The 14,387-nt window shown below is 30.9% G+C and overlaps 2 protein-coding genes across 3 annotated transcripts in view; one reads left to right on the forward strand and one right to left on the reverse strand.

Annotated features, from left to right (window-relative positions):
* The window catches only part of LOC107437590 (metalloendopeptidase OMA1, mitochondrial), a 33,169-nt gene extending 29,027 nt beyond the window's left edge, over positions 1-4,142 (forward strand). For both annotated transcript variants that reach the window (XR_006225566.2, XM_043045867.2), the window contains one exon: positions 4,100-4,142. The gene's annotated coding sequence lies outside the window, so the exon portion shown is untranslated. The remainder of the gene's footprint in view (positions 1-4,099) is intronic.
* The window catches only part of LOC107437589 (disabled homolog 2), a 118,314-nt gene that overhangs the window by 3,832 nt on the left and 100,095 nt on the right, over positions 1-14,387 (reverse strand). The window contains exons 3-10 of the mRNA XM_071183826.1: positions 12,689-12,828; positions 10,379-10,468; positions 5,477-5,615; positions 4,632-4,657; positions 4,400-4,459; positions 4,026-4,142; positions 2,681-2,791; positions 639-2,022 (exon numbers count right to left, since the gene is read on the reverse strand). Coding sequence (XP_071039927.1) covers positions 682-2,022; positions 2,681-2,791; positions 4,026-4,142; positions 4,400-4,459; positions 4,632-4,657; positions 5,477-5,615; positions 10,379-10,468; positions 12,689-12,828 — 2,024 coding nt within the window. The 3' untranslated portion in view covers positions 639-681. The remainder of the gene's footprint in view (positions 1-638; positions 2,023-2,680; positions 2,792-4,025; positions 4,143-4,399; positions 4,460-4,631; positions 4,658-5,476; positions 5,616-10,378; positions 10,469-12,688; positions 12,829-14,387) is intronic.

Genomic DNA, 14,387 nt, shown 5'->3' on the forward strand with positions numbered 1-14,387 from the left:
AACAGGCTTTTACTAGAATACTTTACCCTTTTTTTTATTGAAATTAGAAGGTTCTATTAAATAGTTTTTAAATAATTTGTTTATTTTGTTAAATACTGTTAGGTAACATATTTTTATAAATATTATGAAAAATCAGTAATAGATGAAAATAATCAAATGTTTTTATTGCATGCAGAAATATCTAAAACATTCTGATCTGATTTTTTGAAATAAGGGAAAGTTATAAGAAATGTAATTCTCGTTATGTTTATGCAAGAAACTAATATAACTTTGTTTGCCAACTTATAAAGTGACGCCCCATTCCTTTATTGGAAAATTGAATATTTCAGATGAATAAATGACATTTCTTAAATGAAAATACATAATTTATTATAGCAATACATCGCTATTATAAATTACACATTATTTTATTAATTTCCATCCAGCTTAACATACATAAGCATAGTGTTCTTTTACGTATTGCTAAAAAAATCTATGATGCCTACAAAAAAATTATATATAATCAAAAATTATCCGAAACATTTATCGTTTAATTTTATGACACATCCTGTATTTTGGTTAAAAATTTAATATATAATATGAATAATGTTTTACAAACAGTTATGATACACGAGACAAAGTATTTAAAAGACACATACCATTTTCAAAACAGAAGAACATCACAAACATAACAGCACACTATTACACATATTCTGGAATTTCTGCTTTTGTTAAATGGCTAGTTTTCTTTGGTAAAGAAAAAAAGAAATCATCTGCAAAGGGATCGTTCTTCTTTGCAAATATGTTTTTCTCACTAGGCATTTGTAGTTTCAAATCCCGGTTGGATTCAATGTTCAAAGACTGCGCTCGCAACCGATGTCCGTTTGAAAGTAGCACGCTAGTGATTGACTGCATATTTTCTTTGCTAATCATCTCATAGTCCGACGAAGAATCGCTTGACAAAGAATGAGACGAAACTGTGCGACCACCGTTTTGAACAGTCCCACCTTTGTTCAGAGAGGGCCGAGGTCTGGGGCGAGAAACACCGTTGTGGTTATTTGTTGAATTGGAAAGACCGTTAATGTTATTATGTTTTGTAACGCTGAAACCATTTATCAACACGGAATTACCATTCTCACCATTCATAAAATGAGTCTGCTGTAATCCGTTGCGGTATCCAGTTGGGCTGCTGCTTTCAAAATTGTTATAATTTTGATTAAAATAATCTGCATTGTTTGGAGAATCTGAAACGTACGGTTGTGGGCTTTTGGAGTAAGGACTGCCCATACTGCCGTTGGAAAAAGCTAAGTCTTTTTCCACGTTGTTCATTCTTGGTGGAATAGGAATAGGAGAACTGGATGATGTTGAATTCATTTGTGAATAATTTAAATTAGTACAATTTACATTCAGTTGCTGGTTTGATAGTGGTCTTTCTAAATGAGCATTGAAGAGGGCTGGGTTAACCGGCTCAGACTCACTTCTGACTTTTGGGTTGTGTGTGATAATATCACCATTGCTGTTAACTAGGGAAAGTTTCAGGTTTGAAGGTAAGGCATTGGGTAAGGAGGAAGAGGGAAGAACAGGTGGAGGTGTGTTTTCAAAATCGACAGGGAAAGGAACTGGGGAGGATATCAACAAGTTCACATCTAGAAGTTTGCTGGCTTCTCTATTTGGGTCAACGAGGTCATTGAGAACCTTTTTGGGTGGATTTTTCACGTCCTGGAAAAATTCTGTCTTGTCTTTGTAAGGCCTGTCTTTACCCAATGGATCTAGTTCTGCGAATATTGAAAGGTCGGTTGAGTCTGTCTTGCTGAGTCGAGGAGGTTTAGGTGGAGCTGACTTTTTGGCTATTTCCTCTTCTAATTTTTGCATCTCTGCCGCTGCTTCACTTTCTTGACTTGTTCCTTCGAAGATGCTTGGACCTGAATCAATGACATTGAAAACTGCATATTTATCCCCATTGGCAGAAAAATCACTAGGCTGAGTGTCACCAACTTGTATTGGAGCAGCAATAGGTGTTGGCATTGGTACCGCAAACGAATCCTGTGTTAAATACATACAAATCAATTATTAATTGGAGTGAAGGTATTATAATTAAGTCTAAATTTAAATGTCTTGATACATAAATGTACTAGTTGCTTAACAATTTAATTATCAATTTTATACAAATTTAAACTTTGCTTAATTTATACATTGCTTTTCTCAGAGTTATTGTTTTGTATGAGAAATATTTAGTTAGTTAAAACTTATTAACTTTAAATGGTTCACAAGTGCTTTACTAACCAAAATATTTAAAGTCTGCCTGTGACAAGAAGAATTTTGAAAAGTAACATTCACAGTTTCTGCAGCCTGTTGCTTTCTTGTGGTCAACATAATCGCTAAACTGGTTGTTAACGTATAGGAATGGTTGAGTCTGACGCTAACCACTAAATTTTAACCCTTATATCAAAAAGAATATTATTTTAGCGCTTGAACGAATTTTGTCTGGTCACTTAAACTTGTGCAAAAGCAATTTGTCCAGAGATATCCCTGCCCATAAATTGACTGAAATCGTTAAGAATGGATGTGTTCCGGTCACTTATAGTTGAATCCATTGAGATAGGTACATGTTAAAATTTTAAATGGGTTCCCAATTTTTATTCTTCTATGTACACAAAATTTATTAACAACAGTTTTCGTGAAAAACTGGTACGAAACTTACCCTTTTAGGGCCTAGCACAAACGATGTATCAAATGGATCATTTTCTAAGATAGGTACTTCAGAATTGAATGCTGTTGCAGCTGCAATGCTAGTGTCCATTTGCTCTATGCCCTGAAATTAAAACTCATGTAAGTTCAAGGGAACTTATTATAGTACTTATATTACAATATTTTATTCAAGTTATTTCACTATTAAGAAAAACTCATATTAGTATCATAGTTATCAAAATTTCATGAGCTTAAATAATTTTAACCGGGTCGATGATTATACTCCCCATAGTTTCTATGTCTATTTTATAATCGTCGTTGAACAGCCGACCCAATTTTGGGTTTACTACTACTATTGTTCAACTCCGTTGCATTGTAATTTTGAATCCTATCCAGAAGACAAGGGAACTCCTGGATTAAGGATGCCCCACTCTAATTTCATATTTCAGCAATATTTATAACAGTCTTGTGAATTGAAAAGAAAGCAAACATTCTAATTTCAGAAAGGTTTTTTTTCTTCCTTTCTCAAATTAAAATACATCAGCTAAAAAAAGTTTTCTGATTTAGTTTAAAATTAATATATTAAAAAAATTTATTATGCTTTAAGACTTATTTTAAATATAGGGTGAAGGGTTATCTTTTTCTTTTTTATTCTGCGCTCCAGTTATTTTGTATCGGGTATGTTTACCGGAATATAAAGAAAAACTTGAAGAAAAAAAATTTAATTATATTTGTAATGTGTCCTTCGCCCCAGAAAAAAAGTATTTCCTTTTAAAACTCTTTGCGTGCATGTTTAACCGAGTTAAAACAGCAGCAAGCTTCCTGAAACCGTGAAGGACGTTTGAAAGCTCCCGTTGTATCCCAATGGTATGCTTGCCAAGGGTGAAGAGACTGGATATTCTAAAAAGTTTTATTATTAAGATTAGGATTTAAGTTTTTGCCCAATATGGCTACTCAAAATGTTTTCAGAGTTAAAAATATTTAAATCAAGTTACTAATTTTAAATTGCGAACTAAACACATTAGAAATAAAACAAATCAGTTGCCATCTTTTAACTGTTGCCTCTTATTTTGGCTATTTATTTATTTCATACTTTTATGAGATTTTAGAATGCTAAAGAAAAATTTAGAAAAAATAGTCCGTATAGAAAAAATTATAATTCTTGAAAATTTTATTGATCTCGTAAACTCAAGGCTCTGGCATGAAAATGAATCGTTAATAGTAACTCAGAAGCCTTTTTTTACATCAGTGCCACATGCAATGTGATTAAAAATTAGCATTATGATTCGGTTATGACCATCCGTATTTTGCATTTATATTTAGTTATCTAAAAAATTTTAAATTGAAGTAATTATTACCTTCTGAAGCTGGTTTAATTCATCCTGTAAACCTAAAAGATCATCAATTGTTTCATAATTTTCTTCTGTTTTAGGTGACTCATCAATCATTTCAGCTGGCTCTGTCATCAAAACTTCCTTTAAAATAATAAAACAAATAACTTTCTTTTTATATGTTTCATGTTTTGATGATACAATTAAAAAAAATTATTATTATTTTCTTTTTAATGTTAGATAATCAGACACCAAAATCAGAAATACAATGTATTTTTATGTATACAATTTTGTTATTCACCAAAATGATTAGATTAAAAATAAAATCTATAAAACAAGCATTGATTTTCTATAAATTTAAGTCATACGAACTAAATATAGTTTAAGGAAGTCATACTTACAAAAACAACATTTTCAGTATTTGCCTTTTCTTCAGTTGAAGAAATTTCTTCTGTTTTACTCTATTATAAAAAATTTAAAAATTTTAATTTTCAACAAAAGTTATNAAAAAACGGCTTTTTGTAGCGATTCAGAAAACCGGAAAAATCAGTTATCCGGATTAGCGAAGGTCCCGATCGTTCCGGATAATCGGTTCCCTACTGTATTTTAAAATTGAGGTGGAATTAAATTTACTCGTGTTTGTAAATATTCAGATAGTCCTGAATTTGTACAACCATAACGATCTTTAGACAAAGTATACGTTATCCTATAATAAACGATTACCTTATATTGTATCATCATTAATTATTTTTACGTTATCAAATTATAATTGTAACGGCCTTTTATGTAGAAATCTAGTCTTCTTTGATAGGAAGTATTTTATTATGTCACCTATGTTTGACAGTGTCGATTCATATTGGAGTTATATCAGAGTTCAACTTAGCAGCTTTGTAATTTTGAACCAAACAGAGAAAATAATTGAGCTGTTGGGCCTTGGAATCTCAAAGGATAGAGCGTTCGCATTCCGATACGGTGACTCTGGTTTAAATCCAAACTATGGCTGGTCGATTCGAAATGTGCCGACGTAAAATTCCTCAGTGGTAGACGGATGAGTTAGAATCTCCTTGCCGTTGGTCTAACCGTAAGAGGTTTTCGTTTTTCTTCCCATGTAACTCAAATGCGGGTTTGTTGCATCAAAAAGTCCACCTGGAAGGCTAGTTTGTCCCAATGGTTGATCCAGGAGTTCCCTTGCCTTCTGGGTTTGGTTAGAAATAACAAGGCTAAGGAGATGAATATAAAATAGTCATAAACCCAAAAAATGGATCGACTCTTCAACGCCGTTTATCAAATAAAATAAAGCTCCTGGACCAAACATCTCAGGCCCAACTTTCATTTGCGTTACATGGTGGAGTGAACCTGAATGGTTAATCTAACGGCATGATTCCTGAGGATATTTTTTAGCGCTGGAGACATATCTTGACGATCCCTTTTGGCAAAATAGATTTATTTCATTACGATGACAATGAGACGGTGTCAACTTACTGGCTTTTCCGTTTTGATTGCTATGAATTGGTGTGGTTCACTAGTAGATCCAAAAACGTAACCAAAAGTTCTTGCATCTGTAATATCCTGAGATATGAAGGATATAAGTGACACGGGATGATGGTACATCACAGCCTAGTAAAGAAATAAATAAACTTTAATAGGAAAATATTTTTATTTATTATTACTGTTTGAATTACCTTCTATTTTTTATGATGAAGGTGATTTAAAAATTAAGCATTAAAAGCATTTTAAAATGCTAAAACGGAATACAAAATAAAATTTGCATGAAACTTGTTTTTATGTATTTATTTTGTTATTTAATTAAAAGTTAAAGAGTTTGTTATTAAGAAAAAGGATCTAACATATTAGTGTTGATTAATTCACGGCCTCTGTGTTAATAAGTTTGTTTTGCTAGCTCTTTTGTTTATTAGTCATTAGCAGCTACAAACATAATATTTTTTGTCCAGCTTATGATGCGTTTACTAAATCTTATCAAACAATTAAGTCCAATAATAACATTATTCATTTACGTTTTGGCAATCTTTTACTCTCGGTTTAAGACCCGGTTTTTTCTGAGAAGATAACTACATCCAAGGCTGAACACAGGTTTTATGGGCCCCTTCCACAAAAAGCCTTACTTTCCATCCCCTTGTGTACCCGGCGAATCATTTATAATTATATTTTCAATTGATTTGAAATATGATAACATTTGAATCATTTATATGAAAAGTAGTACTTCTATGATTTATCTAAAAAGATATATTTTATACAACTAAACAATGAATATCTTGATTGAATCTGACTATGAACAGTTTAGCTCAAACAGGCCTTAAAGTCTTAGCTCTGAAACTGATTTGCGGGCTTAAATTTACTATTTATAGGACTTCATTTATTTACAGTGATTCAAATATATATATATATATATATATATACACACACACACATATTTATATATACACACACACACATATATACACACACACACACATATATACACACACACACACATATATACACACACACACACATATATACACACACACACACATATATACACACNTAATTAACTAGCATTGTTTTTAACAAATGAAGCTGAAATGGCGTCTTGGGGACAATTGTAACAATAAGTAAAGGGACGATTGTAACAACTGAAAATAAATAATCTTATGTTTACAAACCATTACTTAACTCTTTAAAAACTACCAATAGTTTTCTGTATCATTTATATTATGTTACATGTGCATTATTTTATTTGTCACTTTTCACAGCATAAATTAAAATTTTTAACCCCTTAAAGTTAAAAGTTCAACCCTTTAGGTCTCTGCTGATTATTATTTTTACTCCTAAAATATCACTACTATTTTGATGAATAAAAAAATATATCACAACTATGATAATCTGCATAATTAACTATGTTTTAGTTGAATTTATGAACTGTTACAATTGACCCCGTAAGTGGGGACAATTGTAACAAGTGCACGACTGTCAAAAATTGTTAATAACTAATATAATAACATTTAAAATAAGGTATTTATTTTTTTTTTCTAGTAGAGGATAGTCTACTTTGTTCATCTGTCAATTAATAGTAATAATATATTGGATTTTTTGTTAGTTAAAAATAGTTAAGTAAAAAATGTTACAATTGACCCCACTCTCCCCTACTGTTTGAATTGTGAAGTTGTAAAAATTACTTTCTATTATTTTTTTATGAAGGTGATTTAAAAATTGAGCATTTTAAAATGTTAAAACGGAATACAAAATAACATTTATATGAAACACTTTTTTTCATGCATTTATTTTGTTATTTAATTAAAAGTTAAAAAGTTTACTATTAAGAAAAAGGATCTAACATATTAGTGTTGATTAATTCACGGCCTCTGTGTTAATAAGTTTGTTTTGCTAGCTCTTTTGTTATTTATTAGTCATTTACAGCTACTACAAACGCAATATTTTTTGTCCAGCTTATGATGCGTTTACTAAATATTCATATCTTAACAAACAATTTAGTCCACTAATAACATTATTCATTTACGTTTTGATAATCTCTTGCTCTCGGTTTAAGACCCGTTTTTTCTTGAGCAGATACCTACATCCAAGGCTGAACACAGGTTTTACGAGCCATTTCCACAAAAAGCCTTACTTTTCATATTTTGACATCCCTTTATACAAAATTGTGTTATATAGATGTAGAGAAATTATCTGCAGTTTTATTTTTAAAAAGCTAATGAATACTTTATTTTTATGAGAAGTCTTCCTCGGGCCTTGACTACATCACATATAAATAACACGCATAATTTTTCTGTCAAGAAATGTTTGCTACTGAAATGATACTACTTCTAAATTTTTCATAAAGTTACCCGATCTTAACCCACTAATGGCGTAAGAGTGGTTTGAATCATTTATAAGAAAAGCAGTACTTTTATAATTTATCCAAAAAGATATATTTTATACAACTAAACAATGAATATCTTGATTGAATCTGACAATGAACAGTTTAACTCCAAAAGACCTTGTCTCACCCCACTTTTCCCTATTTTTTTTTTTTTATCTGAAAAGAATAAATTTTTTGGCTTCTATTGAACAGTATTTGACAACTGTTAAACTCTTTACCTTAAAATTTAAATGTTTTCTCTTAAATTTATTTAGAATTGAATAGTCAAAGTACATACTCAAAGCTGAACAAATTGCTGAAGATTTCGATCAGACTATCTTATGAAATCTACTAAATGGGGAAGTCATGTGTAAGGTTTGTGACCAATATAATGACGAGCACACTTATTCTGAAAATGACATACACATAGAAACAATACTAAGGAAACGTTTGATGTTAATATCTCATACAAACTTCCATATTTTCTACTAGATAACGATACATTGCGCCGAAATATTTCTTACCGTGTTCGTTTACTCCAAAAACATTCTCAAATTGTCTCCTGAATTATTTTAAAATGTGGTTTTTAATTTTATTGCCTGAAGCCCTTCATGTTGTATAACAGTAAGTCCAAAATTTTTTAAAACTCGGCTAAAAATTTATTAAGTTTGGTACCGTATGAAATATATTACATGAAAAAAAGGTTTGAATTACATTACAGTCTATAAGTGTCTGTCAGATTAAAACTATTCAGAATGTTTCGCGATTACCGCCTTTAATTTATTTATTTTAGATTTACTGTACTTGTAAACGTTATTTAAAACATTAAATATTGCATTCATGTGAGAGGTCATAAATTAGTATTAAAGTAATAAAAAGTAATTAAGATTGATCCTAACAAAAAAAAGCGATCAAAAACTAGTTTATTATTGGAGGGCGAAGCTAAAGGCAGTATTTATGGCTCTGAAACTGATTTTACGGGCCTAACTTGTGTACATATATATATTACAAAGAAAATTGAAGAAAAAAAATTATTATATAAGGCGAGCTTAAATGATAAATTGATTTGCAAGTATACGATTAACAAAGACGTTTGATTCATGGATGTCTACTAGTGTCCTGGACTACGCACTACAAATATTCAGTGAGTGCAACACCCGCCAATCATCCCAATGACGAAACAGCTTTCTTCTATACTATACCATATTACTATTAATGTCCACCACAGCAAGAGTGATGCTACTAACAAGGGAGACTATTAGGGAAGTGTGACTCGCCAATTTTGAAATAAACTAGTGGGATGTATGCCTTATGAGGAATAATTTTAGGGGGCAACATTCGTTTCGGCCCATAGAAGGTCCTGTGAGAGATAAAAAATAATTCGATATATAGAAAAATCGGTATTTTATTACTTCAATGCAGACTATTAGTTATTGTAATTGTCTCAAACTCCAATTAATTGGATAATTAATTAAGTTGCTAATTAATAAATTATTTAGCAAATTAATTATTAATTAATTGCATACTCCAATTAACTTGGAAAATTTTTTGAAAAAAAAATTTTTTACGTACATTTTTTTTAAAAATTAACCTAACACTTTTTTTCTGAAAAACTAAAGATATATAAAATTTTCGAAATCAATTTTGACAATAAATATGCATTATATAGTACGTGAAAGTGCCACAAAATTAATTGGAGTATGAGATAATTGCTATAACTAATAGTCTGCATTGAAGTAATAAAATACCGATTTTTCTATATATTGATATACTTTTTCATCTCTCACAGGACCTTCGATAGGCCGAAACGAATGTTTCCCCCTAAAATTATTCCTCATAAGGCATACATCCCACTAGTTTATTTCAAAATTGGCGAGTCACACTTCTCTAGTTTCCCTTGTAAGTGTAAGTTTGTTTACCCCAAATACTTTCGAGTGCCGCTATAACTATTGCTGTGCTAGACATTCCTAGAAATATGATATTCAAAGAAAGCTAGGATGTGTGCCAGATGATCAAGGTTGCACTCATTGAACCCCTGACCCCGTTTTTGGAAATCTATGCGCTAGCAATGTAGCGTCGTTTTAACCACAGTCAGACGACATGGATAGTACCTGAGCAGGGGTACCCAAGTTTCAATAATGCAAGTATAATTATTTTTGAAGCTAAATCTGATAGAAGTGTGCAACAAAAATCACGTTCCAAAAGCGAAAAACTTCAAACCACTCTGTATGGATAATATAATAATAATAATTACAATAATGTGTTAGTGAATTATTTTATATTTTTCATACTTTTGTTGCACAAGAAGCACTTGTGGTTAATACATATGAGTGATTTAATCTTTTGAGTGTCGACCAGCTTCTTCCGAAATCCGATCACTGCTTTACGTGAGCTCATACACATTGAACAGTTATAGCATGTACCTGAAGCTTGGTGAGGACATAGATCCAAGTCTTTGTGCATCGTATACTTGTAACAGAATGCAACATTTAAGCTTAATCTGTGTTATTCAAAGCCTACTTACCCCTGTTTTCTCATCTTTTATTTTTATACCTTGTAAAGAAACTGCTACACTTATTTTTCTTTTATGAGGTCCCAAGTTTTTAACGTTTAGCTGTAATTAAGAGAAAGACATGGTTATAAAATAGAACAGTTGAAAGAGCTTCATGAAGAAATATGAATGCGAATAAAAAGTTTAAAAATCGAAGGCTACTCATAATCGTTTTTCAGACAGTTATTGACTGTCGGAACTAAGAATATATAAAGCCATTTTTTTCTTATAAATAATTTTCTAATTTTTAAGATTAAGAAAGAGTTTTACTCTAACTATAACACGTTTCGTGGAAAGGATTGAATAGTTATTATTAAAATGTGCGCATAGTATATTTTTATTATTAGTATACAACGAAGCATCTACAATACTCATTTATATCATTTTGTCCTTAAAATTTTTAAGCAGCAATATAAGAGGTGTTTTTTAATTATTAAAAAAATTTAGAAACTGCTGAACGCTAAATCATTGCCAGACTGACTATACCACATGCGCCAACTCTACTGAAAATAAAAAAACTCGTACCAATACTGTACGCTATTCGTTTGTAAAGAATAAAATACTTATATTTCAGGTTCGGCTCACGAACCAGCGACATTTTTTGCCGCGATACAGGGTTTAAATCTCTGGATCATAACCTTGTTTTAATTGTTTTTGCATATGAAAATTTGGAAACATACCATTGAGCACTTGCCAAACAAAAGCACCCACGCATTTTCTCCTAAAAGGTTAATTTTTAAAACGAGTTACGCAAAACAAATTAAACTTAAAGTTGTACCGCACTGTCAACACTAATGTTTGGATAACACCCATTCTTCTTCTTTCTTTCTTTATTTTTTTTATATATCTTTTTAAAAAAAAGTGTCCTTATTTCAAAATAAATTTCATAAGTTTGAATAAAAATGCACATTTTAAGTTGTAAATGTTGAATTAATCTCATGTAAAATTTGCTCTAATCTTTATTTGCTATCGAAAATAATTATTTAAAAATGATTAGGTTTCTAGCATTAATATACCTAACAAAAGTGTTCATTTTTAATATTTTAAAAATTTATTGTTTCCATAACCATAGTGAAAATAGATATTAAATATGGATAATAGGTATTGTACGAAAGCTATTGAATATGGACATTTATATTGAAGACCTGGGTTTTGTACTAAAAAGCTAGATGACTCAATGTTTTCGGAGTTTTATTAATAGGTCATAAATTTGAAATGAATTAACTAAATAAATAATTGTATGAAGCGGTAGGTGTCACAAATAGAAAGAAAAAAAATTTTTTTTTCTGAGATCATTTTTTCAAAACTGGTTTTTTAGCTATCTAATTTTAGTGCTATATCACCTAATTCCCCTCATATTGAGTATTTATTTTTCAATAGACTTTTTCTGTTTCATTTTGTTTCTACAGATTTTCATTGACTCCTCTTAATATTCATGTAGCCCTCTTGGGTCGATAATATATAATTATACTCTTTGTAAATAAAATATTCGTCTCTGTGATACGTGGTTTTTCTACTCTTCCCCTCTTCGTTAGGTTTCACGAAATCTTGCCGTTTACCTCAATTCAGTCTATTCCCACTTCTTACTAAAACGTACACCCAAAGGGAAAAGTAATTTGCCGAAACTATTGGTAAAAGTGCGCCGAGAAATATGTCTTTGAGACTCTATTTACAAAGATTTTTTGTGTCGACACAACCTTACAGATCCATGAATACATACTCTATTCATTCCTAAACAAAACAGCAATTAACAAAACAAAACTAATTCCTGAACAAAAAACAAAACTAATTCCTAAACAAAACAGCCCATGATCAAAAATCCGCAAGCATTTGTTTCGTTTTATTTAAGTCGGATTTATAAATAAGCGGTGTAGACTTTTGGCTTACAAACCAGATCCAATCATCTACATAAGCCCCAGTTAAAATAACCCTGCAGCATTTATTCAGGCTTCAATAAAATACAGTTCGCAAAATAAAAAAAAGACATCACCTTAAATAACTTATGTTCTAATAAACGGATTTTCACGAACTATGTGTCAGTCTTAATGGTCCGACAGAGTGGTCTTAAATATACTAATAAAACAATATTAACTTTCAAGCTAGAAAATTAGACATGAAACGTACTTTCTCTGAATAAACAAACCTTAAGATTTTTTACCGACAAAACATGCATGGTAAACGCAATCTTAAATATTTTGAACCCTATTTAAAAGATTGCGACTACCATCCATATTTCCCCATTTGTTTGAGAGAGAAAAAAATAAATCCTGGCATGATATTTACTTTAAGTCTCTTAGTGGCTTCTTGACACATTTTGTCGCCTCTTGCATCGCTTACAGATTCCACACCGATGAGTTTTGCTTTGAATATTACTCCTTCGCCTTCGTACTTCTTTTTGTCTGGTTTGTTTTTATCTGTTTTCTCTACGAAAATCAAAAGGATTATTTATTAGGCAATATCAGATAGAACAACTGAAGAAACTTAGTTAATGTGAGAAAATACCAAAAAAGATCAACTATAACTCAAAATTTCACTGAATACTATGCAGCTTTCGCGAGAACCCTTCCCCACTGCTGCCATGGAAACAGGTGTAAAACCATTTCTGATGGGGAAGAACTGACTTCATGATTAGCGTGAAACAGTCAACTCACACCTTTATGTGAACTTTCGTAAAAGCTAAGCATCTGAAGGAATTCTCGTGAACATTACATTAATTTTCTCTACCAAGGTAAGGTTCCGCGAGGTGTTCAACGACTTCAAATCTAACTTCTCTTTTAAATAGCTATGCAGCAGGAAAAAGTTTAAAGGTCATTAATCAAAACGCTTTATGTACAAAAAAAAATCGTGTATCCTTTCTTAAGTGAAAAGCTGTGTGAGCCTACTGCCTTTCCTACATGTGTAAAATTTGTGTTTTTAACTATTATTTGGCACATAGAGTACCGGAAAAGAAATGCTAGCTGTAGTCCAAAATTTGGAAAGTTTTACAATGAGCAGCAATAAATGAGTTTAAAATATCTTCGAGTGTAAATCGTAATTTATTCTAATTCTCTTTATTTATAGTTTTAATTCTTTATTATGTTTTTGAAGTATTCTAGCCATTTCCAAAGTTTTTTAGTAATATATACAGATAAAACAGACTTTATAACAATGTGTATAATAAAGGCAGACATTATACCGCAGATAGATCTTTGTCTATATGAGCATTGCTTAACCTAAAGAAAAATTGATAATTTTGCGATGTATCTCTATATTTACCATACGTTAAGATAGTGCCACTGTGGCTCAGGGGTGAGATCACTCGAATTCAAATTCCCGATAAAACCAACTTATACAAAATATTAAACTTGCTTTTTCCTAACGTTAAAAATTAATATTTAAATGAGGGGACAAAATATAACTTTATCGAAATCTGACGAAGTTTAATTGTAGGAGGCAATATTAAAAATATCCGAAACTCTTTAATTACCTTAAGTAACTGAAAAGATGAGAGATGCAATTATATAAAACACTAATTATTTTTTCTTATCAAACTGGTTTTTACATTTTCAACCCTCCACACTCAATAAGATTAATTTCTCAGGTTTCGTCAACGTTTTTTCTTCCCCTCTCAAATTTTACTTATTATAATTTCTATATAGATATCAGGGGTCTGTTTAGAAGAAATTTGGATCCGTTAACGGACCCTTCACAAAATATCTTTTCATAAAAACGGACCCTTCACAAAATGATTTTTCTTTTAATCGGACCCTTCACAAATTTGTTTAACTTCATTATTATTTTATTAATCGAATAAACCCTTTCCAGGGCAGAAAACAAGAAAAATGGATGAAAACGAATTAAGTTTTGTCTTCGGCAGACGATTCTTCCATTATTCGTCCGAAATTAATATTCTGCGTTCAGCAGTATAGGCTAAATACCAAATATTTGTATGTTGCATCTCTAATTTAGAAGCAGCAATTGTTGTTTATTTTTTAAAATTTAA

Source organism: Parasteatoda tepidariorum, chromosome 7, assembly GCF_043381705.1.
Source record: "Parasteatoda tepidariorum isolate YZ-2023 chromosome 7, CAS_Ptep_4.0, whole genome shotgun sequence".
NCBI lineage: Eukaryota > Metazoa > Arthropoda > Arachnida > Araneae > Theridiidae > Parasteatoda > Parasteatoda tepidariorum.